This window comes from Cimex lectularius, unplaced genomic scaffold, assembly GCF_000648675.2.
Source record: "Cimex lectularius strain Harlan isolate CLEC.00 unplaced genomic scaffold, Clec_2.1 scaffold37, whole genome shotgun sequence".
In the NCBI taxonomy this organism is placed as follows: domain Eukaryota; kingdom Metazoa; phylum Arthropoda; class Insecta; order Hemiptera; family Cimicidae; genus Cimex; species Cimex lectularius.
In genome coordinates, this window is record NW_019392682.1 from 733,339 (window position 1) to 759,906 (window position 26,568).

The 26,568-nt window shown below is 34.8% G+C and overlaps 1 protein-coding gene and 1 non-coding gene across 4 annotated transcripts in view; one reads left to right on the plus strand and one right to left on the minus strand.

Moving 5' to 3' along the window:
• LOC106665537 (ATP-binding cassette sub-family G member 1-like) overlaps nt 1–26,568 on the minus strand; it is a 242,947-nt gene that overhangs the window by 16,961 nt on the left and 199,418 nt on the right. For all 3 annotated transcript variants that reach the window (XM_014392017.2, XM_014392018.2, XM_014392016.2), the window contains exon 6: nt 10,354–10,592. In XM_014392017.2, the coding sequence (XP_014247503.1) occupies nt 10,354–10,592 (239 nt within the window). The remainder of the gene's footprint in view (nt 1–10,353; nt 10,593–26,568) is intronic.
• Trnay-aua lies at nt 7,872–7,944 on the plus strand. The gene has a single exon. It is a non-coding gene; the product is annotated as a tRNA-Tyr (tRNA).

Consider the following 26,568-nt stretch of genomic DNA (forward strand, 5'->3'; position numbering starts at 1 on the left):
ATGAAGCCTGTGATATAATCCGATTCAGGAAGTTCTGCGGTAGTTTAATGCAACTCAATTTTTTCGACCTCGTGATCCAAGTGTCTTTAACAGGTTAGACCATGTTATACATTTATTTTCCCATTCATTGCAAATAAATTTCAGTTTCATTTTCATTTCATCAAATCGTTAGGGGATTTTTTTAAGTTTCATTTTAAAGAATTGAGTATTGTATTGAGTAAAGAAAGCGTTATTATCAAGAAAAAATGGACAACTTAGGAAATGTGTATTTTCTAAGCCTTTTAAGTCACAGACCTGCCCTAGGTCTCATTTTGTAAAGGTTTTACACGGAACAGGATGGCTTTATTAAATGTTTTCTAGCTTCAGTCATTCATCAGTAAAACCAAAAATTCTAGAAACTCAATTTTTGCTTATTTTTACGAAAACTTGAAATTGAGCTGTGAAGCCAGGAAACCGACCTTGAACGACGCCCTTTATCTATCGATAGGAAAATTTAATCAGCTTTCAATTGGCCATCTTCCACTCTGCCAGATTTCTCTACCTTTTTCAATTTATTTGCGATTTTTAGGCCAAAAAACGTCCTCGTGTTCGTGGAAAAAATCGACCACTCTCTCTTCCGATTTTACCATACATAAGTCTATTGTTTCAATACGTTATTCGAAGCCAAACTGCCACAACATCTGTGAAATGGGAAGGAAAAGTTGAATTTCCGTGATGAGGTAAACAAGCGGTTATCGACAGCAGAAGCATTCCGCATCACAAAAGGTCAAAGTAAGAAAAAGTAAGAATTTGTCGCTTCCATGTTCAGGTTTTCGAAATAGACCTCGGAGCACATGTGGAGCAAACAATTTGCAAAAACATGACGGTTCAAAATTGATGCATTCTTGAAAATCGGCGGGGAGGTAGAGAGAGGAGAGAGAGAAGGGGGAGAGGGAGAGAGAAGGAGTGAGAGGGAGAGGGAGAAGGAGAGGAAGAGGGAGAGNGCGACTGAGCTGACTCCACACCTCAATTTTAAGTTTCCATAAAAAGTAGTTAAATTTTTCCCGAATTTTTGAAATTACTGATGAATACTGAAGCAAGAAAAATAGTTTAAAAAACCATCTTGTTTAGCATACTAATTTTCTAAAAAATAACAGCATGGGAATTAAAACAAAGTAATTATCATATTTTTTCAATTTAGTTTTCTCGCTTTGTTGTGCATATATTTCAAGGTTATTATGGCATATCAATCGAATTTAAAAAAAAAGTTTTTCCCTTAGGTTACGCAGGATTGTATTAAATCAGATTAGTTTTACATTTATATTTGTTTATATTTTATATAAATAAATAAATAAAATTAAATTGAAAACCTGGTTTTTGCACGAAAAAATAGGAAAATGTGGAAATGCATATTTTCTCAACGTTTTAAGTCAACTTTGTTTTCAATAAAGTTATTCCGGTGTTTTGATAAATATTCTGTCTAACCATCATAATTACATAATTTTTATAAAAACTCAAAAATTTTTGATCTCGTTTAATTTGGTTTTCATTCAAATAGGAACGTTGCAATTAATATAACGACAAAATTACATAAACTTAGTTTGAAATAAACTACAAAAAAGATGACCGACCTGTCCTGATGTTACTCGACGAAAATGGTGTAATTTTATGAGCAAAACCGTGAAATAAATTGTTAGCTAAACTTTTTGAGCAAAACCGTGTAATAAATGTTAGTTAAATTCATTTTATCAAAACATGGTATTCCAGTGTTTTGATCAATTTTCTACTAAACCATTAAAATTAATTTGTTTTAGTAAAAACTAATAAATTTTTGATCTCAGTTAGTTTGGTTTATATTAAAATAAGGATGTTATAATTAACGACAATAATGTACATAGTTTGAATAGAAAGATGAATGTCCGGTTCTTTTGTCTTCGACTGTACTCGATGCTACCCGACGAAAATCTGGAGAGTGGGGATCGCTGAGCGTTGAGTAGGGTAGCGTTGCGTGGCATCGGGCAGACGTGCACGGGGGTAAAGCAATCTTATGGGAAATTGGACTTTGGATTTGCGTCGGGTAGCATCGGATAGCGTCGCATAGCGTTGCATCGGCTATGTTCCCCGCTTAAGACAGGCGGACCAAAATGACCGGTAACAGCGAAATTTTATACTATGGTCGGTTGATTTTCAAGTTCGCCACTAAACGGGTAAAGACAGACCCAGTAAGTGACCCGTTTCAGCATGAACCCGAAGAATTTTCGCATACGGAAAATAGTTTAATTTAAATGAAGCTTTTGTTTATCCTAACCTTTTCATTTGAAAAAAATAATCAATTTACCTTAAATAAAATAAAAAATGTGTGTGTGAGTGAAATCGAAACCTGTGGTAGGATAGAAAGAACAATTAGTGAACATGGGCCGATCAGTTTTTAGATGTGCTCGACGACTCGCGGACTAATAGACACGTCCAAGTTTAAAATTGTTGTGGTTTCTAGCCAATGAGTTTTGTAAAGTTTTGAAAATTGACAAAAAATAAACTGTTAGAAATGTGTGGTGATTAGTGACCGTTAATCGATATTTATTTAGAAATCGTGAGATGCGGTCTGGTGTGATGTAGGTTTCAGAAAAACATTTTCTTTATCGTGCCAACGTTTCGATCTTCATTGAGATCATCTTCAATCTTATGGAAAATTGGACTTTGGATTTGCGTCGGGTAGCGTTGAATAGTGTTACATCGGGTAAGTTGTGTTCCCCGTTTTATCCTCGCTGGGAGCCGGCAGACCAAAATTATAAAAACCGTTTACGAGTTTTAATTTGCACATTAGTGGTTAAAAGGCAACTATTAAACTAATAAGGATAAGTTTCGGGGGGATCGTATGACCGTTGGTGGTTTCCCGTAAATAACAAAAACCAACAGGGGCGCAAAAAAAAAAAATATAAATACTGAAACGTCGATTAATTCCGGCGTTTTCAATTGGTTTCCCTTTTTTATTGTACATATATGTAAAAGACAACAGGTCAACATTTTTCAACATGACATACAACATCGATCGGAACGGGCCCGGTCCAACCATACACGTTAACAGTGATTCGCCAATATGATAAATTCCCGGGATTCCTCTTCGACCTTTTATGGGGAAAAATTCCCCAAATAAAACGGACAACCGTCGCCGGAAAAGGGGGCAAAATAAACCCCGTTTGTAAACCTTGGCACACGTGGTCGAAACGGGATCCCGGCCGTGGTTTCATGACTTCTTGCTAAACAAATTGGGGACTATTTCAAAATGGAACCGGTCGGCCCGGATAATATTCCGAACGTAACCGCTCACCTAATTACAGCAATAAATAATTTCAACGTATTTCGACTTACGATAATTGCCGTAAAACGGCGTTATTGTTTTTTATCGCCATCCCATTTCCCACGACGTGTGAAATAACTTGACTATGAACCGAAGCATGGCAGTGAAAGGGATTTCAGGGTTAGGGCCATTCTCGCCAGGGAAAGAATAGAGTGGTGATTACAGAGTTTTTTTTATAGCTCATAATTTAAACACTTTTTTATGATATTGCGAAATGAACGGTGAGAAAACTTTAGAGGGCATGGGCTCAGATTTTTACGAGTCATCTCAGAAAAAAAATTATTGCGCTTCATACTTCCTCATAATTTTTTATAACTACATTCCATGAGTTGTAAGGCGGACCCGCTTTTACTTTTTAGTTAAAAATTAAAATATAGAATATGTTGAATGATGGGAATACATAAATTATTCCAGTATTGCGAGCGAGCTCGCATCTCACTGGATATCATGGACTGGATAAAGATCATATTGTGCATTAATGCTAAATTCACTGTTTTTCGTGGTCCGCTTGACCAATTAATATCATTCAATTAATTAAGGTTTTTAGTTGAGATAAAAAAGTCAGTTTCACGAGCGGGATTCGAACTCACGACCTTCGGCTTGACGCCACTACTCTACCACTTGAGCTATCGTGACTTCGATCCACTTGGGCACTAACTTCTCAACTCAACCCCACCTTTTGAATTTCCCTATTTTTTTGCCATTTTTCAATCTTTTTCTGACTTTTTTTATCTCAAATAAAAACCCTAATTAATTGAATGATATTAATTGGTCAAGCGGACCACGAAAAATAGTGAATTTAATGAATTCAAAAGAAGTATACTTCACTATAGCTCTCCGTGGCCATTTCATTTGCCGCCGAGAATCAAATAGATTACACGACATTTGAAAAATGGCAAAAAAAAGAAGGGAAAATTCAAAAGGTGGGGTTGAGATGGGAGGTTAGTGTCAGAGTGAATCGAGGTCACGATAACTCAAGTGGTAGAGTAGCGGCGTATCAAGCCGAAGGTCGTGGGTTCGAATCCCGCTCGTGACACTGACTTTTTTATCTCAACTAAAAACCTTAATTAATTGAATGACATTAATGCTAAACTTGAATATAAAATTCGCGAAACTAGAGATTTTCTCTTTGTCCTTCTTATGTGCTATTATGGTGTAGGTTTTGTTTCTTAAATAATAAATATTTTTTTAAAAATCAGGAAAAAAGTTTGGGCTACCCTTTAACAGGCATCCACATTTTTGGTAAAATGCCCAATATAACAAAAAACAACGTACCAATCGCAAGCCACCAGGATCTTGCACATACAGGCCAATCCGAGGAAGCTAGGGCTTGCAGAAGGAGCAATCTACAGTCAGATAACCTGTAGTGGACCGCAGGGAAAAAATCACCAATCCCTAAATAGGGTTGAGCAGGGACAATAGAAAACCAATGGAATAACCACGACCATTTTCTACCAACCACCCAGTATGGATGCTTTGGAATTCTCACTATAGATAAGATCTTGTCTGGAAACTTCTCAACAACCGAATAGGGCAAAGTATACGCTGATAGGCAAAAAATTCCGTTCACTTCTAATACAACTTGATTTGTATATATTTTTGTACATAATTCAAAGTTTCACGTTTTTAACGTTTAATAATTGAACTTTTGGCTAAAAAAGTTTAAAAAAAATTAAAATCAAGCGCACGCCACATACAGTCACACAGCGTGTATCACAAATCACTATCACAATCGCAACGCCTATTTTGTTCTTAATGCATTATTTTGAGCAAAACCATGTAATAAATGGTTAGTTAAATTTTATGAGCCCAACCGTGTAATAAATTTTTTTAAATAAAGTTATTCTGGTGTTTTGATAAATTTTGTTCTTAACCATTAAAATTTTTTTAAAAATAAAAACTAATGAATTTTTGATCTCGGTTAATTTGGTTTATTTTAAAATAAGTATGTTGCAATTAATATGAAGAGAATAATACATATAGTTTGAATAAAAATATGAGTGTCCAGTTCTTCTGTCTTCGACTGTACTCGATGCTACTCGACGAAAATCTGGAGAGTGGGGATCGCTGAGCGTTGAGTAGGGTAGCGTTGCGTGTCATCGGGCAGATGTGCACGGGGGTAATACAATCTTATGGAAAATTGGACTTTGGATTTGCGTCGGGTAGGATCGGGCAGCGTCGCATAGCGTAACATCGGGTAAGTGTGTTTATGACCTTTAGGGTATGTCTTCACTCACGGGTGATGTTCACCGACAAGTAGGGAAGAGCACCGATGGCTTTAGATTTAGAAAACGTCTATAGAAGGCGAGCTATGTTCGCTGTTACTGTGTCGATGTTTTTTACCATCGAAGGTGGGCTGTCGATGTTTTATCAACTTTTTCCATTTTTACCTAATTTCCACTTTGGTGAATAAGGAATGACCCATTTTCTTCTGATATGAAAGTGACCTATCAGAACCTGTCAGTTGTTCAATTTGTTGCCTTAGTGGGACATCTGTTCCCTCTGAACGATTATTTTCCAAAGCTGGACAGATTATTTCGAAAACCAGAAATCCCATAGAGGATAAATTGGCTTAAAAGCTACGTTTTTTTAATTGCGTTCCGAAGAAGATGTGGTAGTGTTTCATTGTAAAATTGCGATAAATTAATCCTAATAAATTAAGGATATGGTTAATTTTCGTTACGGACATGTTTAACCTTTATCTTTTTTTTGAGCACGGGACAGGAATTGGGCTTGAGAGGATTATGGATATAATATGGATGTTTTCCAAAAAGCAAAGAACAGGGAGGTATTTTGAATAAAATTCACAGGGACAAAATACTTTAACAATAGATGTCTTTTATTTAAAAGAGACCGAGATATCTATATATAGCTACAAATGAAACCAAAGGCTAATTTCCTAATAAATGTTATTAAAACAATAAACACAATTTTTTTATCTCACCCAATACCTTACATAAAGATTAATTAATAGAAAGATATTATTTGGTCAATCGGACTACGAAATCTAATGAATTTAATCATTTTTATTATTCAAATTCCTAATAAAGGTTCAGAAATGGCGAAGTTTGAAAATATAGCTCATGTTTCTAAAGTGGCACATAAACATAATCCATAAGAAAATAATTTGTGGTTTGAGTAATACGGACTCAAAAAACCATCGATGTAGACTATAGAGTCGATGGTCGTACAACAATTTTCCGATGTTAATCGATAGTGACCATCGATGTTTTTTTTATCAATGCTCATCCCTACCGAGATGTAGACGTTTGAAAAGTGACATAATAAATATTGTATTTATTATGGTTCTCCATTCTCAAATTACGTCTTGGCGCATCCTTGAACCGGAAAAAACAGGGCGAATGTACAAAAATTTGATAATCCTTCACATCATTTGTTTCCGTTGTGTTTTACCAGTTTTGTGGTGCCGTGTTGATTAAATGGGGGTTAAGCCAAAGCGTTCCTAAACGAAAAATCTTAAGCCCCATTCATTTACGTCGTAACATTTGATATTGTGTGGCGGCTTGCTTTGTGATAATGCAAAATTTGATCAAAACCTCTCCCTAAAGAAAAACAATGTGAATCGAAAAAAAAAGTAGATAGTTATTAAATTGATTCTGGAAAAAAAGGATTTTGTTAAATCAACAATTATACAGATTTAACAATTCATAACGAATGTTTGTATAAAATATCCGCCTTTGTTTATTTAATCGGCTTAATAATTTAAAAAATAATCACCCAACACCGAATTAACGAGGAATGAGGCAGAGAAAGAGTTTATTGGAAAATACATCACAGCGAAAAATGGATTAGAAAAGGTTCAAAGCGTACAAGGGAAGTTCAATTACACGGGAACTAATTCGATTAAAATTAACAATCTCTTGTACTCCCTGGTATTGAAAGAGGGAGGTTTTCAAACGAATTTATTCGATAATGAATACGTGTACGGGGTTGAACAGAGGGACCGAGGTTTTATCGATAACAAACCTCAAACTAAAATATAATTAAGGAGGATAACAATTGACGTCCCGTTTTTGAATTGTTCAATCATGAAACATACGAAGTTAAATTAAATAAAAAATCGTTTGTACTGTATAAAAAAGAGGCTGTTTTCCGCTTAATAAATTGTACAAGAATAATTTATTTTAAACAATCAATTGTCGCTTTCTATTTAAAGGTATTTTAATGAAACTTTCATAGTTTGTTACAAAGTCAAAAATTGTTAGGAAAAAACTTCCTTTATGTATAAATAATTTCAACTATTAAAAAATGTTTCAAAATGTTCCTCTTCCTGAAGGGAAATAATTTATTTTAAACAATAAATTTCAGTTGATTTTCAGTTGATAACTGTATAAAATTCCAATTATCGCTTTGTATTTAAACTTATTTTAATTCACTAGTTTTCGTGGTCCGCTTGACCAATTAATATCTTTCAATTAATTAGGGGTTTTAGTTGAGATAAAAAAATCAGTGTCACGAGCGGGATTCGAACCCACGAAATTCGGGTAAATACGCTGCTGCTCCACCACTTGAGGTCACGATAGCTCCAGTGGTAGAGCAGCGGCCTATATAGCCGAAGATCGTGGGTTCGAATCCCACTCGTGACACTGACTTTTTTATCGCAACTAAAAACATTAATTAATTATAACTTATTTTAATGAAACTTCCATATTTTTTTTTATTAGGTTTCGTGGTCCGCTTGACCAAATAAATTCTTTTCAATTAATTAAGGTTTTGGTTTAGAAAAAAAAGTCAGTGACAAAAGCGAAATTCGAACCCACGATCATAGCTAAATTACGCTAAATACGCCGCTGTTCTACTACTTGAGCTATCGTTACATAGTCAAAAAAACGTCTTTTTAATATATATAATTTCAACTATTAAAAAATGTCACAAAATGCTCTTCTTACTGAAAAGAAAGGAGTTAAATTGGACTCGCCCTAACGAGACGCTTAATAAATTACACAAGAATAACTTATTTTATACAATCAATTTCAGTTGAAAACTGTATAAAATTCCAATTATCGCTTTGTATTTAAACTTATTTTAATGAAACTTTCACAGTTTGTTATATAGTCAAAAATTCGTATGAAAAAACTTCTTTTTTTTATATATAATTTAGCCCCAACGATACGCTTAATAAATTACACAAGAACAACTTATTTTATACAATCAATTTCAGTTGAAAATAGCATAAAATTCCAATTATCGCTTTGTATTTAAACTTATTTTAATGAAACTTCTATAGTTTGTTTCATAGTCAAAAATTGGTATGACAAACTTATATATAAACAAAGTTAGTCGGAGATAGTCACTTTTGAATATCTGTTAAAAAAAATACAGGGATAGATTGGGAAGTGAGAAAAAAAAAGAAATTATAAAGAACGAATATTGGGAGGAACAGATACATAAATGAAAGACAGTGAAAGACACACAACGAGATAAATGACGAGAGAGAGAGAGAGAGAGAGAGAGAGAGAGAGAGAGAGGGGAGAGGGAGGGAGGGAGGGAGATACAAAGATAATATAAAAGAAGACGAAGGTTTTGAGGAAAAGAGAGAGAGAGAGTGACAGAGAAAAGAAACGGAAAAGGAAATAGAGAGACGTAAGTGGGAGGGAGAAGTAGCGTCAGAAAGAAGGTGTGAGTAAAAGAAAAAAGAGAAAAAAGCTTCTTTTTATATATATATAATTTCAACTATTAAAAAATGTGTGGTGACCACCGTTAATCGATAATTCTTCAGAAATCGTGAGATGCGGTCTGGTGTGATGTAGGTTTCAGAAAAACATTTTCTTTATCGTGCCAACGTTTCGATCTTTGTTGAGATCATCTTCAGGGACAAAGTGTTTGTCTTCTGTGTAATTGTGCCATTCTTGCGTGTCGCGTTGAGAGTGCTCAGTTGCCAAGAATGGCACAAATACACAGAAGACAAACACTTTGAGCCCTGAAGATGATCTCAATAAAGATCAAAACGTTGGCACGATGAAGAAAATGTTTTTCTGAAACCTACATCACACCAGATCGCATATCACGATTTCTGACTAACAATTAAAAAATGTTTCAAAATGCTTTTCTTACTGAAGGAAAAAGAGTTAAATTGGACTCGCCCTAACGAGACGCGTTGAACAATGTTCCGCCTATTAGGGAAATACGGAAATCCCTTCATTTTTCAATTACATTCACATTTTGTCTAAACCGTTATTTTAACCGGTATTTTTTCACGTTTAAAACAAGCCTGAGCACAAAGAAATGTTTGCAGAGGCCAAACGCCAACGTATCCTCATGGCTTATATGTACTTCAAAACGAATTTCGTTGATTTTAGCTTAAAAAAAATCATCCATTATATTTCGTAGGCTTGTCACCGGACATGAAATAAACTTTTGAGTTTTACCCGTGCAATTTCACAACAACCAAACAGCCGCATTTCTAAGAAATCTTTAGACAATTCGTCAACTTAATTTCCGCTCTCTACTTTTTCCAAGCCATAATCACAATAACATCGTAGATAAGAACTGTTAAGCTGTTTGCTTCATTTAATTTTCCGTTTAGAACCCACAATAGAATAGTGCTTGTATGATTACAAGGCAGGCTCAACGGCGCAGAAACCGATTATATTGGATTAATGTGAATTGCTCGTGAGCTTTCATCCCCTAACGAAGTAGATTCTTGCCCGGTTGCCACATGTTTACCCCTATTTACAAAATGTCGCATTTAAAGCGGAATAAACAGTCACGAATTGTATAATTTGCCCAATTATAAAATCAAATATTTATTAAACTTTGTATGAAGTTGAAATAAATAAAACATAATGGCCATTTTAAACTAGAATTACATTTTTCACTAAAAAGGCCTTCCCTTAACTATAACTATTTGGCTTAACTAGATAATAAAAATCTTACTAACTGTAACAAGAAATTACTTAAAGTTGTCTTCCTTTATTCTTATTTTAAAAAATCTCTTTTATCATCTCAAAACCTCGATACACCAAATGCCAATTGTCAAATGAAACGAGACTTACTGAAATCTGCCGGGTTGTGGTACGGAGGGCATATCAAGCCGAAGTTGGCCATGTAGGTCAGCATGGCCGCCGGGCTACCCTGGTAAATGTTCACCCCTTCGGACATGCAGTAAACGTGGTTGAACTGTTCGAAAAGGAGTGCCGAAGGCTGGTGGATCGTGCACACGATGGTCCTCCCCTGACGGCTCAGCTGTCTCATCAGCTTCACGCAAGACGATGTGGACGAACTGTCCAACCCGCTAGAAAATAGAGAAAATAGAAAGTCTTTCAATAAACCATACGAAAAACCATGAAAAGACAAGGATTTTTTTGAAAACCAAATAAAATCTATTGATTTACATACAACATGAGGACATGGACATAAGGTGAGTACAAATTGTCTATTAACAACTGATAAGTTTTGTTATAAACAGAATCTTTACGGACTTCATTGTTCATGTTTGTAAGTTTTAGAAGCTAGAAAGGAAGAAGCATCCATTAAGGAGATCAATAGAACATACAATAAATATCTTGAGGGGGTGGAACGCAAAAGTTAAGAGGGTGAGTGGGAGATAATTATTAATTAAAAATTACTGACAAATATTAATTAAAAATAATTCATTACTTTTTAAATCCTGCTTCATCAACAATGTTGTTTAAAATTTTCGAAATGGTACAGTTCACTCCTCGATTTAAATGAAGAAGTTTTTATGATGTTTGACTCCTCTTCAAATATGTTTGTTGAAAAACAGTTATTTTTGAAAATTTATCAAAATTTTGTCCTTTTTTAAAAATTCTTCATTTTGGGTTGAATTAATAAACATACATCGGCGTTTAATAAGATTAAAAATAGGTCCTTACGGGAAATTTAATACAGAATTCAAAAATGTTGTTAAAAATTAGAATGATTGTTCTAGATTTTTAAAAAATACCAATTTATGGCTTAAGGTCAGGACTTTGCAAAAAAAACCGTAAAAATTCATAAGTTCAGACTAAATTGAGATAGAACAGTTCGGTTGGCAGCATTTTACTGTATTTTGGATGTACTACAAATCAAATCTTTTTTGGTTTTTACTGGGACCACTAAGTATATAATGGTGGAAATAATTGTACGGAGTTAAAGATAAATTAGATAAGGTTGGTTAAAACTCAAATATATATATATATATATATGGAGAAAGAGAGAGAGAGAGACAGATAGACAGAGAGAGAAAGAAAGAGAGAGAGTGAGAGAGAGAGAGAAAGAGAGAGAGAGAAAATGATCCCGAAAAAAAGGATTTTTGGATATAAAAGAGTCTTAAAACGTAAATAAAAAAAGAACAACTCAAAAATATAGTGAAAAGANAGAGAGAGAGAGAGAGAGAGAGAGAGAGAGAGAGAGAGAGAGAGAGAGAGAGAGAGAGAGAGAGAGAGAGAGAGAGAAGAGAGAGAGAGAGAGAGGATGAAAGAACAAAGGAGGGTGAGAGAGAGAGAGGATGAAAGAACAAAGGAGGGTGAGAGAGAGAGAGGATGAAAGAACAAAGGAGGGTGAAAGGTTAAGAGGTTGTTAGCAGAAGGAAACGAATTCTTAAGATTTAAATAAAGAGAGCGAGAGAAATAGAGAGTTGTGGGAAGAGAGGGATAAAAAGAAATTAAGAGTGATGGAGAAAGAGTAAAAGGGAGAGAGAGGGAAAGAATTGATTAATAAAAATCGTTATATTAATCGCAGAATTTGAAAAAGAGAGAAGGAAAAAGAAAGAGATATAGTGAGACAGAGAGAGGGAGCGCGAAGAGAAACAGACATATAGTGAGCAAGATAAATAGATAGAGATAGGAAGATAGATAGATAGAGAGGAGGAAAGGGAGAGAAAGAATTTGGTATTAGTTTTTGGTCGCACAATTTCAGAAAGAGAAAGGGATAAAGAAAGAAAGATAAGTGAGAGAGACAGAGGGAAGGAGGAGAGAAAAAAAGATATAGTGAGCAAGATAGATAGATAGAGATAGATAAAGAGATAAATACATAGATAGATGGATAGATAGATAGATAGATAGATAGATAGATAGATAGATAGATAGAAAGATACATAGATAGATAGATAGATAGATAGAGAGAGAGAGTGAGTGAGAGAGAGTGAGAGAGAGAGAGAGAAAGAGAGAGAGGTGTAGAGAGAATATGGATTTAGTTTTTGGTTGCACAATTTTAGAAAGAGAGAGGGCTCAAGAAAGCAAGATTTAGTAAGACAGAGAAAGAAAGGTGATAGAGAAAGAGAGATAAAGTGAGAGTAAGTGAGAAAGGGATATTGAGATATAGTGTGGGCAAAACATTTATCTTCTTTTTAGTGATTTATTATTTATAAATCATAACTTGCTCCCAAGTCGGAATCAAATAATCAGAGTGATGCTAATAAGAATTAACCTATTTGCATTTATGTGGCAGTATTATTCCAAAATTCTTTATAAAGTGAAACTTATATGTTAAATTGTTACTAAATTTCCCTAATTGTTCCATTCAAATTCAAGTTCCCAGTATAATGTAGGCACTGAATTCCCTTTGGCTGGCCCTTTGCAGAAGGGTCAATATTGCGATTAGACCTGCAGATTATGTAGACTTAGTTTGGAATATTTTACATCTGGTTTAATACAACTAATGGACATTACATTCCGAGGAGGCCAAGCGGTTCGAATCCACAACTTGAGCATGCGGCACTAATTACATACTTCGTCCTACTCAGTTTGAAAAAAAAATCTTTATCTCCCCCCTTTTTCATTCATGTCTAGGACTGAATACATCTTTGGGAGTGGCTGTGAATTAAGGACCCGATCCGTTTGAAAGACCCGACCGCAGACACAATTGCAAATTACAGAGAGACGATAATTAAGGCTAACTCGGAGGAAAGAAATTTTCGTCCGCCTTGTATGCAAAACGAAGGTCAAACAAGAACAAGGAAAACATGTTAACCTATATTAATTAAAAAACGTGTAATCATTGCCAATAAATCTTTCAGCGGGAAGCACTAAATTAAGATGGAAGAAAAGACAAATGACATTTCTATTATTAAAAAAATTGGTAAATATTAAAATTTAATGCGTAACAAATCATTTTGGTACGTATTTAATACAGACACACTAATGATGTCGGCACGCACCTGACAGACCAACCCAACTGAAGCCAGAAACACACTTACCCGATGCTACGCCATGCGACGCTACCCAATGCTACCCGACGCAAATCCAGACTCCGATTTTCCATAAGGTTGCATTGCCCCCGTGCACATCTGCCCGATGCTATGCCACGCAAACCTACCCGACGCTAAGCGATCCCCACTGTCCAGATTTTGGGGTCGCATCGAGTACAGTCGAAGACAAAAGAACCGGACGCTCATATTTTTATTCAAACTACATGTATTATTGTCGTTATATTAATTACAACATACTTATTTTAATATAAACCAAATTAACTGAGATTAAAAATTAATTAGTTTTATTTAAAAAATTAATTTTAATGGTTTGGTAGAAAATTAATCAAAACACCGGAATACGATTTTTTGATATAATGAATTTAACTAACAATTTATTGTACTCGCTTCGGCGGTACATATACTAAAATTGGAACAATTTATTACACGGTTTTGCTCATAAAATTTAATTAACAATTTATTTCATAGTTTTGCTCGTAAAATTACACCATTTTGTAATGTCGGGTAGCATCAGAACAGGACACTCATATTTTTTGTAGTTTATTTCAAACTAAGTACATGTAATTTTGTCGTTATATTAATTACAACATGTTATTTTAATGTAAACCAAATTAAACGAGATCAAAAATGCATAAGTTTTTATAAACATTGTTTAATTATGATGGTTAGGAGTAACTTTATTTAAAACAATTAAGTTTAACAAACAATTTATTAGATGGTTGTGCTCATAAAATTTAACTAACAATTTATTACAAGGTTTTGCTCAAAATAGTGCATTAAGAACAAAAGATGCGTTGCGATTGTGATAGTGATTATTGTGATAAACGCTGTGGACTGTACGCGACGTGTGCTTGCGTCGGATAGATGTGCACACCCCACCAAAACGTGGCAAGGCGTCGGGTAGCATCGGGTAGCGTCGCATGGCGAAGCATCGGGTAAGTGTGTTCCTGGCTTGAAGCGGGGAACTTACTCGATGGAACGCTATGCGACGCTACCTGATGCTACCCGACGCCTTGTCACGTTTTGGTAGGGTGTGCACATTTATGCGACGTCAAGCGCACGCGAAGTACAGTCACACAGCGTGTATCACAAATCAGTATCGCAATCGGAACCCCTCTTTTGTTCTTAATGCATTTTTTTTTAACAAAACCATGTAATAAATTGTTAGATAAATTTTATGAGCCCAACCGTGTGATAAATTGTTTGTTAAACTTAATTTTTTTAATAAAGTTATTCCGGTGTTTTGATAAGTTTTCTTCTTAACCATTAAAATTATTATTTTTTAAATAAAAACTAATGAATTTTTCTCGGTTAATTTGGTTTATATTAAAATAAGTAACCTTTTTTTAAGAAAGGATAAAGAGTTTCTACTCACAGTAAGTTGTTTTCCAATGATCGGGATTTCGAGCCCTTCGCTCATCATCAGGTTGAAGGATTTCTACAACCACGTCTCTCGAAATGAATTGCAAAAGTGAACCCGCCGATACCACTGCCACCGCGACGTTCCAATGAGAAGCTGGTTTTTTTTAAGCGGGTTCACTTTTGCAATTCATGTCGAGAGAAATCCGGAAAGCAACTTACTTTGAGCAGGAACTTTTTTTTTAAAGGATTGAACGTCGCACTCACTCCATCATTCATCATTTCTATTAAAATAATTATGTTGTAATTAATATAACAACAATAAGACATGTAGTTTGAATAAAAATATGAGTGTCCCGTTCTTTTGTCTTCGACTGCACTCGATGCGACCCGATGAAAATCTGGACAGTGGGGATCGCAGAGCTTTGGGTAGGGTAACGTTGCGTGGAATCGGGCAGATGTGCACGGGGGTAAAGCAATCTTATGGAAAATTGGACTTTGGCTTTGCGTCGGGTAGCGTCGCATAGCGTTGCATCGGGTAAGTGTGTTCCCCGCTTAAGAGGCGGACCAAAATGATCGGTAACAGCGAAATTTTATAGTATGGTCGGTTGAAGTTCAAGTTCGTTTCAGCATGAACCCGAAGAATTTTCGCATACGGAAAATAGTTTAATTTAAATGAAGCTTTTGTTTTTCCTAACCTTTTCCTTTGAAAAAAAAAATCAATTTACCTTAAATAAAATAAAAAATGTGTGTGTGAGTGAAATCGAAACCTGTGGTAGGATACAAAGAACAATTAGTGATCATGGGCCGATCAGTTTTTAGATGTGCTCAACGACTCGCGGACTAATAGACACGTCCAAGTTTAACTTGTTGTGGTTTCTAGCCAATGAGTTTTGTAAAGTTTTGATAATTGACAAAAATAAACTGTTAGAAATGTGTGGTAATTAGTGACCGTTAATCGATATTTATTTAGAATTCGTGAGATGCGGTCTGGTGTGATGTAGGTTTCAGAAACATTTTCTTTATCGTGGCAACGTTTCAATCTTTATTGAGATCATCTTCAGGGCCTGGGATTTAAAAACATTATTTAAATTTAACAAATACGTGTAGAATGTGGAAAAAGTGAATTTATACAATGCAATTTTTTTTTTTACTTTGATTGATATATAAAAAAATATATTTTGCATTGTATAAATTCACTTTACCACATCCAAAACGTAATTGTAATATGTAAACAATGTTTGTCTCAATCTTACGATTTCTAACTATATAAACTGATAGTTTGTCCCTCATTCTGCAGAAAAGTTTGATTTTTTTATGGGGGTTTGGAAAAGCAGAAGTCATATCAACCACCAGGGTGCAGGTGCCAAAAAGCCCATTTGGAAGTACACTGGGCTTTAATTATGCTATCTGTGATGAATCGTCTTGTCAACGCTCTAAACAATTTATCATCAGAGTGTCCCGTAGTTGTGGATGGCATTATAACTTTTTCTGTCAAATTATCAATAACCCAAATAATAATAAAAAATATTAACATTATATAATCGCAAAGTAATACTTTTTAACTTGAAATTAAGCATTTTTATTTTTAAAGTAATCCGTTTTGACTTCAATAAACATTTATTTATTTTTAAACTAACCACTTTTAGCTTCGAATAAAACTTTTTCATTTATAAATGAAAAATTTTTAACTTCAAATTAATCTTTTCCAAATTTGAAATTACCGTTGTTTTTTTTAAATTAACCGTTTTTAATTTCAAATTAGCCTTTTTTTATGTTTCAAATAATTATTCTTAACTTCAAAGCATTAAAAAAAACTTCAGGCGATGGAATGAAAAATGAGCACGTAGGGTAAAATTCCTGAATTTGCCGATTATAAAATATTTGGGCTCTACATTACATTTAAAATTAAAAATTATAGAACCGTTTTGATTTCAATTAACTTTTTTTATTTTTAAATTAACCCCTCTTAGCGTCGAATAACCCTTTTTTCATTTATAAAGTAACCATTTTTAACTTCAAATTAATCTTTTTCTCATTTGAAATTAACGTTGTTTATTTTTTAAATTAACCCTCTTTATTTCAAATTAACCTTTCTTATGTTTAAATTAATTATTTTTAACTTCAAATGGAGATGGAATGAAAAATAAGCATGTAGAGTAGAATTCCTGAATTTGCCGATTATAAAATATTTGGGATCTTAGAAAATCGTATAAAAATTAATTGCAACTAAAATTAAAAATTATATAAAATAATTTAAATATTAAAACAAAAAAATTCTTTTACTTTCATAATTTAAAAAAAAATAAAATGGATTATTATAACAAATAACGGTTAATTATAATTAAAAGTTATATAATATTAAATATAAAAATAAAGAATTTTTGTAAAATTTAGTTTTAAAATAAAAATTAAAAAAAATTGTCCTTATTTAATGCCACATAGAAATAAAATACAATTAAAATTTAAAGTACAAAATTAAATACAAAAACAAACGATACATTAGAACAATTATTTTTATTTTTTTAAATGTCTAATTAATAGAAGAATCATTTGTTTTTACAGTTAATTATGTTCAGGTTTTTAATTTAATTGTAATTAATTTTCCTATGGCTTTATAAGAGCCTAATTATTATTTTTTTCAAACCATCACAAATATATACGAAGTTTACATGCTTATATTTCACACCATCTTTTTAGTTGTTTATTGCTATGGGATTCGGTGCAATTCTTTGGCTCCGTATAGAGAGCTCGTGCCGCCCGATATGAGAATTGTTTTTCTTTACCACAGCAGCGAGAGTCTGGGTCCGTGAAATAGTGTTGTATTATTTTAAATTGTTGTGTGTTGTGAGTGAATGTATTTATTGGCGAGAATGTATAGTGTGAAAGAGAATAGAGGAATATCGAGTACTACAACACGCTTATTGAATGAATGGCATGTAAATAAGAAAGAATGCCTGTCAGCGAGTGAGTGTGAATGGATTTAGGAACTGATTGTGTTGGGTGATGGCATGATCTAGCTGTTGATAACCCCACGGCGCAACCTCGGTGATTTCTCCCACCTTTCGTCTAGCCATCTTGGTTGTTAACTGTTTAAAATCATTCCGCATAAAAATGATCAATTTGTAAATATATTGATGGTATAAAACTATTACAAATCACGGAACAACAACTAAAGTAAAATCACATGACCTATGCCGAATTTGTCGGTATTTTTCCGTTGTTTTTCTTCTGAAACGATCGTGAATATTTCGCAAAATGTTTAATTTAAATCTTGTTTGTAATTTGCGTGAAAAGGACGATTTTCCCTTTGGATTAGCGCCCTTGTGGGTCTCCAGCTAAACCAAAGTACAATTTTGCCTTCCATTTCTTAGGTAGCCCGTGGATTTTATCATGCGTTTTGACCTTCTACGTCGTCATTTTTTCAAGTTATGTATATTTATAGAAATGTTCAAATATGAAAGGATTTGAACAATTAAAACTAGAAAAACAAATGAACAAACAATAATAACAAATTGTTACGTGATTATAGGGAAAAATCTGGCATGTGGAGTAAGTCATAATTTGATGATTTTTTTGACAATTATATAGTTTTAATGAATAATTACCTGTGAAAGCAAAAAAGTCTATACTTTTCATTGTAAATTTTGACCTTGATTCTCTCTCTCTCTCTCTCTATTACCTGTGAAAGCAAAAAAGTCTATACTTTTCATTGTAAATTTTGACCTTGATATTAAACAATTATTTTCTTTAAAAAAAGTTTAATATTTGTGGCAATGGGTTAGATTAATCGTAGAAATATTTTTAAAAAAAAGTACCATATCGTTGAAGTGAGATTACACGCCTTAAATCATCAAGATAATGTAGATCATCAATGTTATTCGACCCTATTAACATAGTATCAAAAAAAGGTTATTACGGTTGAAACATGAGGGAAAAAACTCGAAGGCAAAGGACGCCAGATAACAGGCGGATGATTACACGAATAAATTTTGTTTTTATTGCCTCCCCCCCACAGCTTAATATGTCAATTAGATACAACTGATCGAATAATACGTCTTGATTTTTCGAGGTGGAACAATATTCGGCGATGGCGAAACCTCAATTTGGCAGGCGTCTGTCCCCTGTCCAATTAAACTCGCGGCCTCGTAAACGACGTGTTGTGCTCACAACTTTCAATAAATAAAAAATCCATCAATTTTCCGACGATGATTTATTCCGGAAACGGAGGCAATTTTAATGTCACGGAAATGGTTAGAATACAGATATGAATACAATATATCAAAATTAAAAATTAGCTAGGTCGAGAATATCAAAACCCCTGTGTTAAAATGAAGGTAAAAACACGGTTTTAATCATGCGGAACCTACTAAAACGGAAGTTTGGACTAAAATACAAAAACAAAACGGAAATAAGAACAAATTATAAAAACTCATTTAGTTTTTAGTCCGGACAGGGACGCAATTCACCGGTTATCCCGAGGCGATTTTCAAATTAATACACCTTGACAGATAAATTAATTGTGTTTCTACTAGACAAATGTATTCAATTTCCTAGCCAAGGAGTATTAAATTATCCAAACCTACTTTATCAAAATATTAATCTATACCAGACCAAATATGCTCCGCTTAAAAATAAAAACAACGAATTATCTCTGAAGGGTGAAAGTGATATGTTCACCTTTTTGTACGTTTTACCATCTACCACTGCTTGAACCACTGCTCAAACCTCCCTCATCCAATTCCGCAGATCCAGGCTCCTCCGACCGTTTTCCGAAACCGTTAACTCCTGGTCTCCCGTTCTTCGACTACAGGTCTGTTGCATACGCTGAGAGTGTAATAAGCGCCTAAAAAGATCAATGAACTATTGTGTCAGATTTATATTCGGCATACCCTGAGCGTTTTGGTAATGTATCTGTATTCTCCCTGGCTATATCCTTCTTCCCGATGTCTTCACTTCATTGGTTCCTTTCTTTACCAGGCCATTAATACCCATCGTCTTCATTACATTACCCAGTACATCCGATTCAAATCTTCTTTCCATTCCAGACTAGCAAAAGATTGCTGCAATCGGAGGGGGCCAAAGTCGGAGGAGTGGTAGGACTACTAACCGGTCACTGGCATGTGAGAAAACATCTACACAACATGGGCTTATTCAATGATGATCCCATCTGCAGATTATGTAATGAGGAGGAGGAAACAGCCACCCATATCATCTTCGAATGGGAAGCAACAGCACAATGGAGATTTAACCTAACATATGGAAAAAAATTAGGGAATCAAATTGCAGGAGGTCAATGACCTGATACTTCTAAGGAGAAGGATTGAGTCTATTGCACTGAACTAAGGAACTAGGAAGGTACAACAAGCCAAAAGGCTGCAGTGCCTCGGGAGCGCAAACCCGTAGCCTAGTATCCGTTTTACAATACCATCAGGGTGACTGGCATCTGAGAAAACATCTACACAATATGGGCATATACAACGATGATCCCATTTGCGTAGGAAGAAACAGCCCACCAGATAATCTTCGAATGCGAAGAACAGCTCAGTGGAGATTTAACCTAACATATGGAAAAACTTAAGGAATCAAATTGCAGCAGCGACAGTCAATGGCCTGATATTTCTAAGGAGAAGGATTGAGTCTATTGCACTGAACTAAGGAACTATGAAGGTACAATAAGCCAAAAAGCTGCAGTGCCTGGGGAGCGCAAACCCCACTTCCTAGTATACTTTTAACCATACCATACCATAACACACTCCTGCAATACCCACTGTGACCTAATCCTTTCCCCAGCATAAAACATCTCTATTAAAGGGTGTTTCCTTATCCGAGCACGAAAATTCTGGAACTCCCTCTCTTTAACTATCCAGAAAGCTGCTTCCCTTACCTCTTCAAATCACGTCCTCTCCCTAACTCCAGTTTAAATTTACTTAGTAATTATTATTATATTATTTTCTATTATGAATGCAAAGTAAGGCGGTATCATCCAAATAGGTAGTAAGGATCGGTACAGGAAGTAGGAATGGCTGTGGTATATATAGTTTAAAGGATAGGCCCTAAGATCCTGCTTTGGAGTACCCCTGCTTCTGTGCGATAGAGAGGGTCAACTGATGACTCGAAAGTCGGATAAGTGGGATTTTAGTAGGTAAAAGACTCTGAAGCTTCCGAAGCAGCCCCGAGTGCCATACCCGACCAGAGGCTTACTTCACATCAACGAATACATCGGAGAGGACTCCGTTTCCTCAAGAGCGATGATACGCGACTACAATGCAGAACAGAGAAGCCGATTTTTTCCTCTATTTGTAAAAATTAAAGAAAAGAAAATTTAAGCAGATTTTATATTAGAAAAAAAGACAAATTTCATGACCGACTACCTTATTTGGTATTCCTTATTACACCAAGGATAACACGTTTCATGAATTTAAATCTCATCAGAAATCAATTAAAACAGCAAAATAACAAACAAGAAAATTTAAATCAGTTTTACCTTTGTTTTTACATGACATTCAATTTTTGAAAATAGACTGTACCCTAGGACCATAATAGGTTTTACGTTATTGCTAAAATTCACTTGGGGATCTAGAATAGGCGTATCTGATTGACCAGGGGTGGTCCACAAATTAATCCGTACCAAATTAATGCCAAACAAGTACATCGTAACACATAAATATAACAGAATATAAAAATATTTAATAAATAATTTACTTTTCAAATTTATGGCACCATTGAAATTCATGGCTACCCATTTCAGTTAGTCTGTTACATTACCTGCCAAATCACTAGCTTTTAACTTTCTAATCAATCTAGAGCACAAATTACAAATTAACTATTTCTCTCTCTCTCTCTCTCTCTCTCTCTCTCTCTCTCTCTCTCTCTCTCTCTCTCTTCATCAGTTTCATTTTTCTTTCTCTCAATATCACTTACACAATTTGTAATATCTCTCAGCCGATTTCTTCTCTCTCTCTCTCACTCTCACTCCCACACTCATTCCTCCTCTCACTACTTACACACTCATTCACTTACTCTCTCTCCCTATCTTTTTCTTTCTTTCTCTTACTACATTTCTTTATTGCTCAATAGAACTCTCTATCACTCCTTATCAGCCAGACAATTTCTTTCTTCCTTTTTCTCTTTTTCTCAGTTTCTATCTCTCTCCCTCTCACTCAGCCTCACTCACTCGCTTTCCCCCTTCTCACGCTCTCTCACTCTCTCGCTCTCTCCCTCCCTCCCTTTCTTTCTCTTACTACCTCTTATTATCATGCACTAGCTCTCCTTATCATCCATACAATTTTTCTCTCCCGGTTTCTTTCTTTCTTTCTCTCTCTCTCTCTCTCTCTCTCTCTCTCTCACTCTCTCTTACCCTCTCACTACTTACTCACTCACTTTCTCACCCTACCTTTTCCTTTCTTCCTTTACTACTTTTCTTTATCACTCAATAGCACTCACTATCTCTCCTTATCACTCACACAATTTCTCTCTTCCTGTTTCTCTTTTTCTCACATCCTATCTCTCTTCCTCTCACTCAGTCACACTCACTCGCTTTCCCCCCTCTCACACACTTTCTCTCTCTTTATCTCTCTCTCTCTCTATCTCCCTCTCACGCACTTTCTCTCTTCCTGCTTAATCGTTCATTTTATCTTTCTCTTTCCCTGTCTTCCCCTTTCTTTCTCTTACTAACTCTTCTTATCACATACTAGCTTTCTTTATTACGTATACAATTTTTCTCGTCATGTTTCAATTTCTCTCTCTCTCTCTCTCTCTCTCTCCTCTCTTACTTACTCATTTCATCTTTCTCCCTTTCTCTCTCTCTATCTCTATCTCTCTATCTATCTATCTTTCTTTTTTTGCGCACATACACTAACTTTGGCAATATTAGGTAAAGTCTGCGTAGACAGCAAACACTTTGAGTGAGTAGAAATACTTTGATTGAATATAAAAAATATTTTTTGCATTGTATAAATTCACTTTTTTCCACATCTTACATGTATTTGTTAAATTTAAGCAATGTTTGTAAATCCCAGGCCCTGAAGATGATCTCAATAAATATCGAAACGTTGCACGATAAAGAAAATGTTTTTCTAAAACCTACGTCACATCAGACCGCATCTTACGATCTTCGAATAATCATCGGCTAACGGTCACTAATCACCGCACATTATTGACATTGATTATTCTAGAAAAATGGTATTATGTTTATTTTCATTATTTGTTATTTTTGAAAAAGGTTTGCAGGTTGAATAGGGGACTGGAGGGTGGTTTGGAGAAGAATGATTGACATTACTCACTATTATTACAGATATTATTGATACATTAGCTAACTGCAGTACAATAAAAACGCTTTTAAGGGAAATAGCTCCATTCCCCGTTTTATCCCAACTTTACAAATGCCATAGATTCATTTCGCTTGTTGTTACGTATAACGTTAATTACAAGTAACTTCAGAGCGTGAAAATGTAACGGCCACCCTCCGATGGAAGCGAAAGCCGCTTTTCACGTGGCACACGTAATTTTTAATTAGTGTTTTTTGCGCTATTATGAACAGAGGAAAAAATAATAATAAAGCAGACCAAAAAGAAAAACAAAATCTATACAGAGGAGTGAATTTCGTTGTTGGGAAATGTTTAGCTTGAAGACACTTTCAATATCTCGGATCGTTTAACCTCAATTTTCCGGAGGGTATTAAGACAATAATCGTCCCACAGAATGTCCGGCAGCTTCTTCTTCTTATCTCATTGAGAGCTAATAACGACGTGCTATAGATTTAATGAAAAAACAAAGATTTCACCAATCTTTTTGAACTGGATTCGATGCTTCTTTTGAGCAATATCTTACTTTAAATATCTATATTTTATACAAACACATATTTTTTTAAAATTAAAGTAATAGCTTTAATCGAAAATAACATACAATTCGCGCATTTGTCTATTTGCATTTTTTTTCACTTGAGTCTCTTTTATTTCAAAGTATCACAAAAATCCTTCTTTTACTGAAGAAGAGATTCATGGGAAACAGGCCTACAGCATTAACAACATCTAATGGGGGACTTCACACAAAGAAGATTCAATTGGCTCCTTTACTCCTAGGATCCTTTTCTATTAGCTTCCTTTGCAGAAAGGTACAATAAATCCCCCCTTAGGGTAAATTACATTCAAATTATTAAGGTCTGTTCCAAAATTTTTAAATATTTTGCCTTGCTAAACTGCTATTTCGATAAAGATTTCCCATTAAAAACTGACAATATCGATGAATTTGTGTTAAAAATTTTTTACAAAAGATTATGTCATTTTTTGTTAAGGCGAGAAAGAAAGCAAATCACTGATGATGTCGAAATGCCGAAACGCGTCTGATAGATAAAAATCCGCAAGGATCGGCAGATCAAAATGGTAACGACCGAATAACCGGTCTATCTCCCCGGAGACCACAGGGAGAAATTTCATTAAATAATCTACGTTAATAACCATTAGAAACAAATAATACACTTTCTGTAATTTAGTCGTTTGATCAATTTTTCTACTTGTGCGGGCGGTTCTCGTCAAGATAGCATAGCCCAATTTTATGCTTTTGTCGAACTCACCACTGAAGAGGGGGATAGTAAAACTCGTTTGATAGATCTAAACAGCGAAGGTAGGCAGACCAAAGTGGTCAGTAACGACAAAATTACATGTTCATCACCCTGAAGAAAACACGGAGAAATGTTAAAATATAATAAAAAAAATCTTATTTTTTATCGATGTATTTTGTTAAATAACTATCGTAAATAACCGTTAGAAACAAATATTATATTTTAATGTAATTTGGTCGTTTCTGGTGATTCTGTTCTACCTATCCATGCTGTTTCGATCTGTATTATTCGTTTCAGCTTCTCGCCACCTTCATTGGACAGGAAATCCAATCTGAACAGCCAACGTTCATGCTTTTGACAAACTCAACACTGAAGAGGAAAAGATAGTGGTATAACGCATTGGTCGATCAAAACTGCGTAATAGGTTAAAAAATCTCAGAAACGACGAAATTATAGGTCCATCTCCCCGGAGACCACACGGAGAAATTGCACATTATAAAAAGCTTATTGTTTTAAAAATAACTATGAATTTTTGTAAATAACCTCCGTAAACAATCATTAGAAAAATATCTATCTATACTGTTTCGGTCCTTGGGAATTTTTGGACTGAGTCGGTCTTGAACGAAATTTTAGATCCCCAGTAAAAACTTAAATATTTTCAATCGGCAGAGATATTTAAGGTTATTTTGCCCTGATGATGACCTTAAAATCGATCTAAAGCTTGGCAGTAAACAACTAAATTTGCTTTCTTCTTCACCTTGATCCAGTGTTCGCAAGTTAGAAAAAATATCATATTATCATGTAGTTGGTCGTTTCTGTTGATTATTTTCTACCTATCCACCCTGTTTTGACCCGTAGACTCAGTTCAGCTTCTCGCCAGCTTCAGTGCGTTTCACGTCTAGAGTGCACAACCACATCTAATAACACCACTGGTGAACAAACAACGAGAACAAAACAGCGATTATATACGGTCCAAAATGAATAATAATTAACTAGAGAATCCGTACGCAGAGAGAGCAAAATCTACCATTATAGAATCTAACCTAGATAAAAAAAAACCAAGTCATTTCTGTCAAAAATAGAAATATGGCAAACATGTACTTGTATAACAAAACAAAAACAAAAATTTACTACCATGAACCGCTATAACCCTTTATACCATCCTCGTTTCATAATCTATGATGGTTCTTCTGACATACATTGATTTGTTTTAGAATGTTTTGTAGTAAAAAAAACTAACAGTGAGTTCAAATCTAATCAAACCTCATGTTTTCGGTTATTTTAACCGTGAGGACCGCGGTAGTCGAGGAGTGCGCCTCCCGGCTCGTGGACTCCTCGGTCTTGGGTTCGATTCCCACCGCAGACCCTGAAATTTTTGGCTCATCTCCCTGCACTAAAAATTCTTTAAAAATGCGATGCTCGAAGTTAATTAATTATTATTATTGTCTCGTGATCGGATTGCACCATACGGCTCTGTCAAAGCATAATCAGAGATGTGTGGTGATTAGTGACCGTTAATCGATATTTATTTAGAAATCGTGAGGTGCGGTCTGGTGTGATGTAGGTTTCAGAAAACCATTTTCTTTATCGTGCCAACGTTTCGATCTTTATTGAGATCATCTTCAGGGCCTGGCATTTACAAGCATTGTTTTCATAGGTAGGTAGGTTGGAAAGCTCTTTCCAATAATGTAATAATTTTGCAGCAGGATTAATATTTTATGAGTAGCGGGAACTTTATGAAAAAAGAAGGTGGAAGTAACATCAAAAGTGAAATATCTCAAATACGATTGGGAATCAGACATTGGACTATAATAAAATTTTAGTTCAATTTGTGATGAAGAATAAACTACTGTGACGAAATTCATGGGACAACCTGTATAAATTTAATTAATTTGATCATTATGTACATAGCAACATAGCATGGGTAACATAGCAACATGGTCAGTATGGATAAAGCGTCAAACAGCACTGTTAACAGCATAATCAGAGATGTATAAAAATAAAGGCAACAGGTACATCGTATAGGTTTTTCAATCCCACTGCTATAATTGGACTTACTGTAGGATAAAGCTCACACACCCTGTATAAACTTAATTTCATAATGTTACTGGGTGAGGTAGCAACATGGACAGCAAGGAT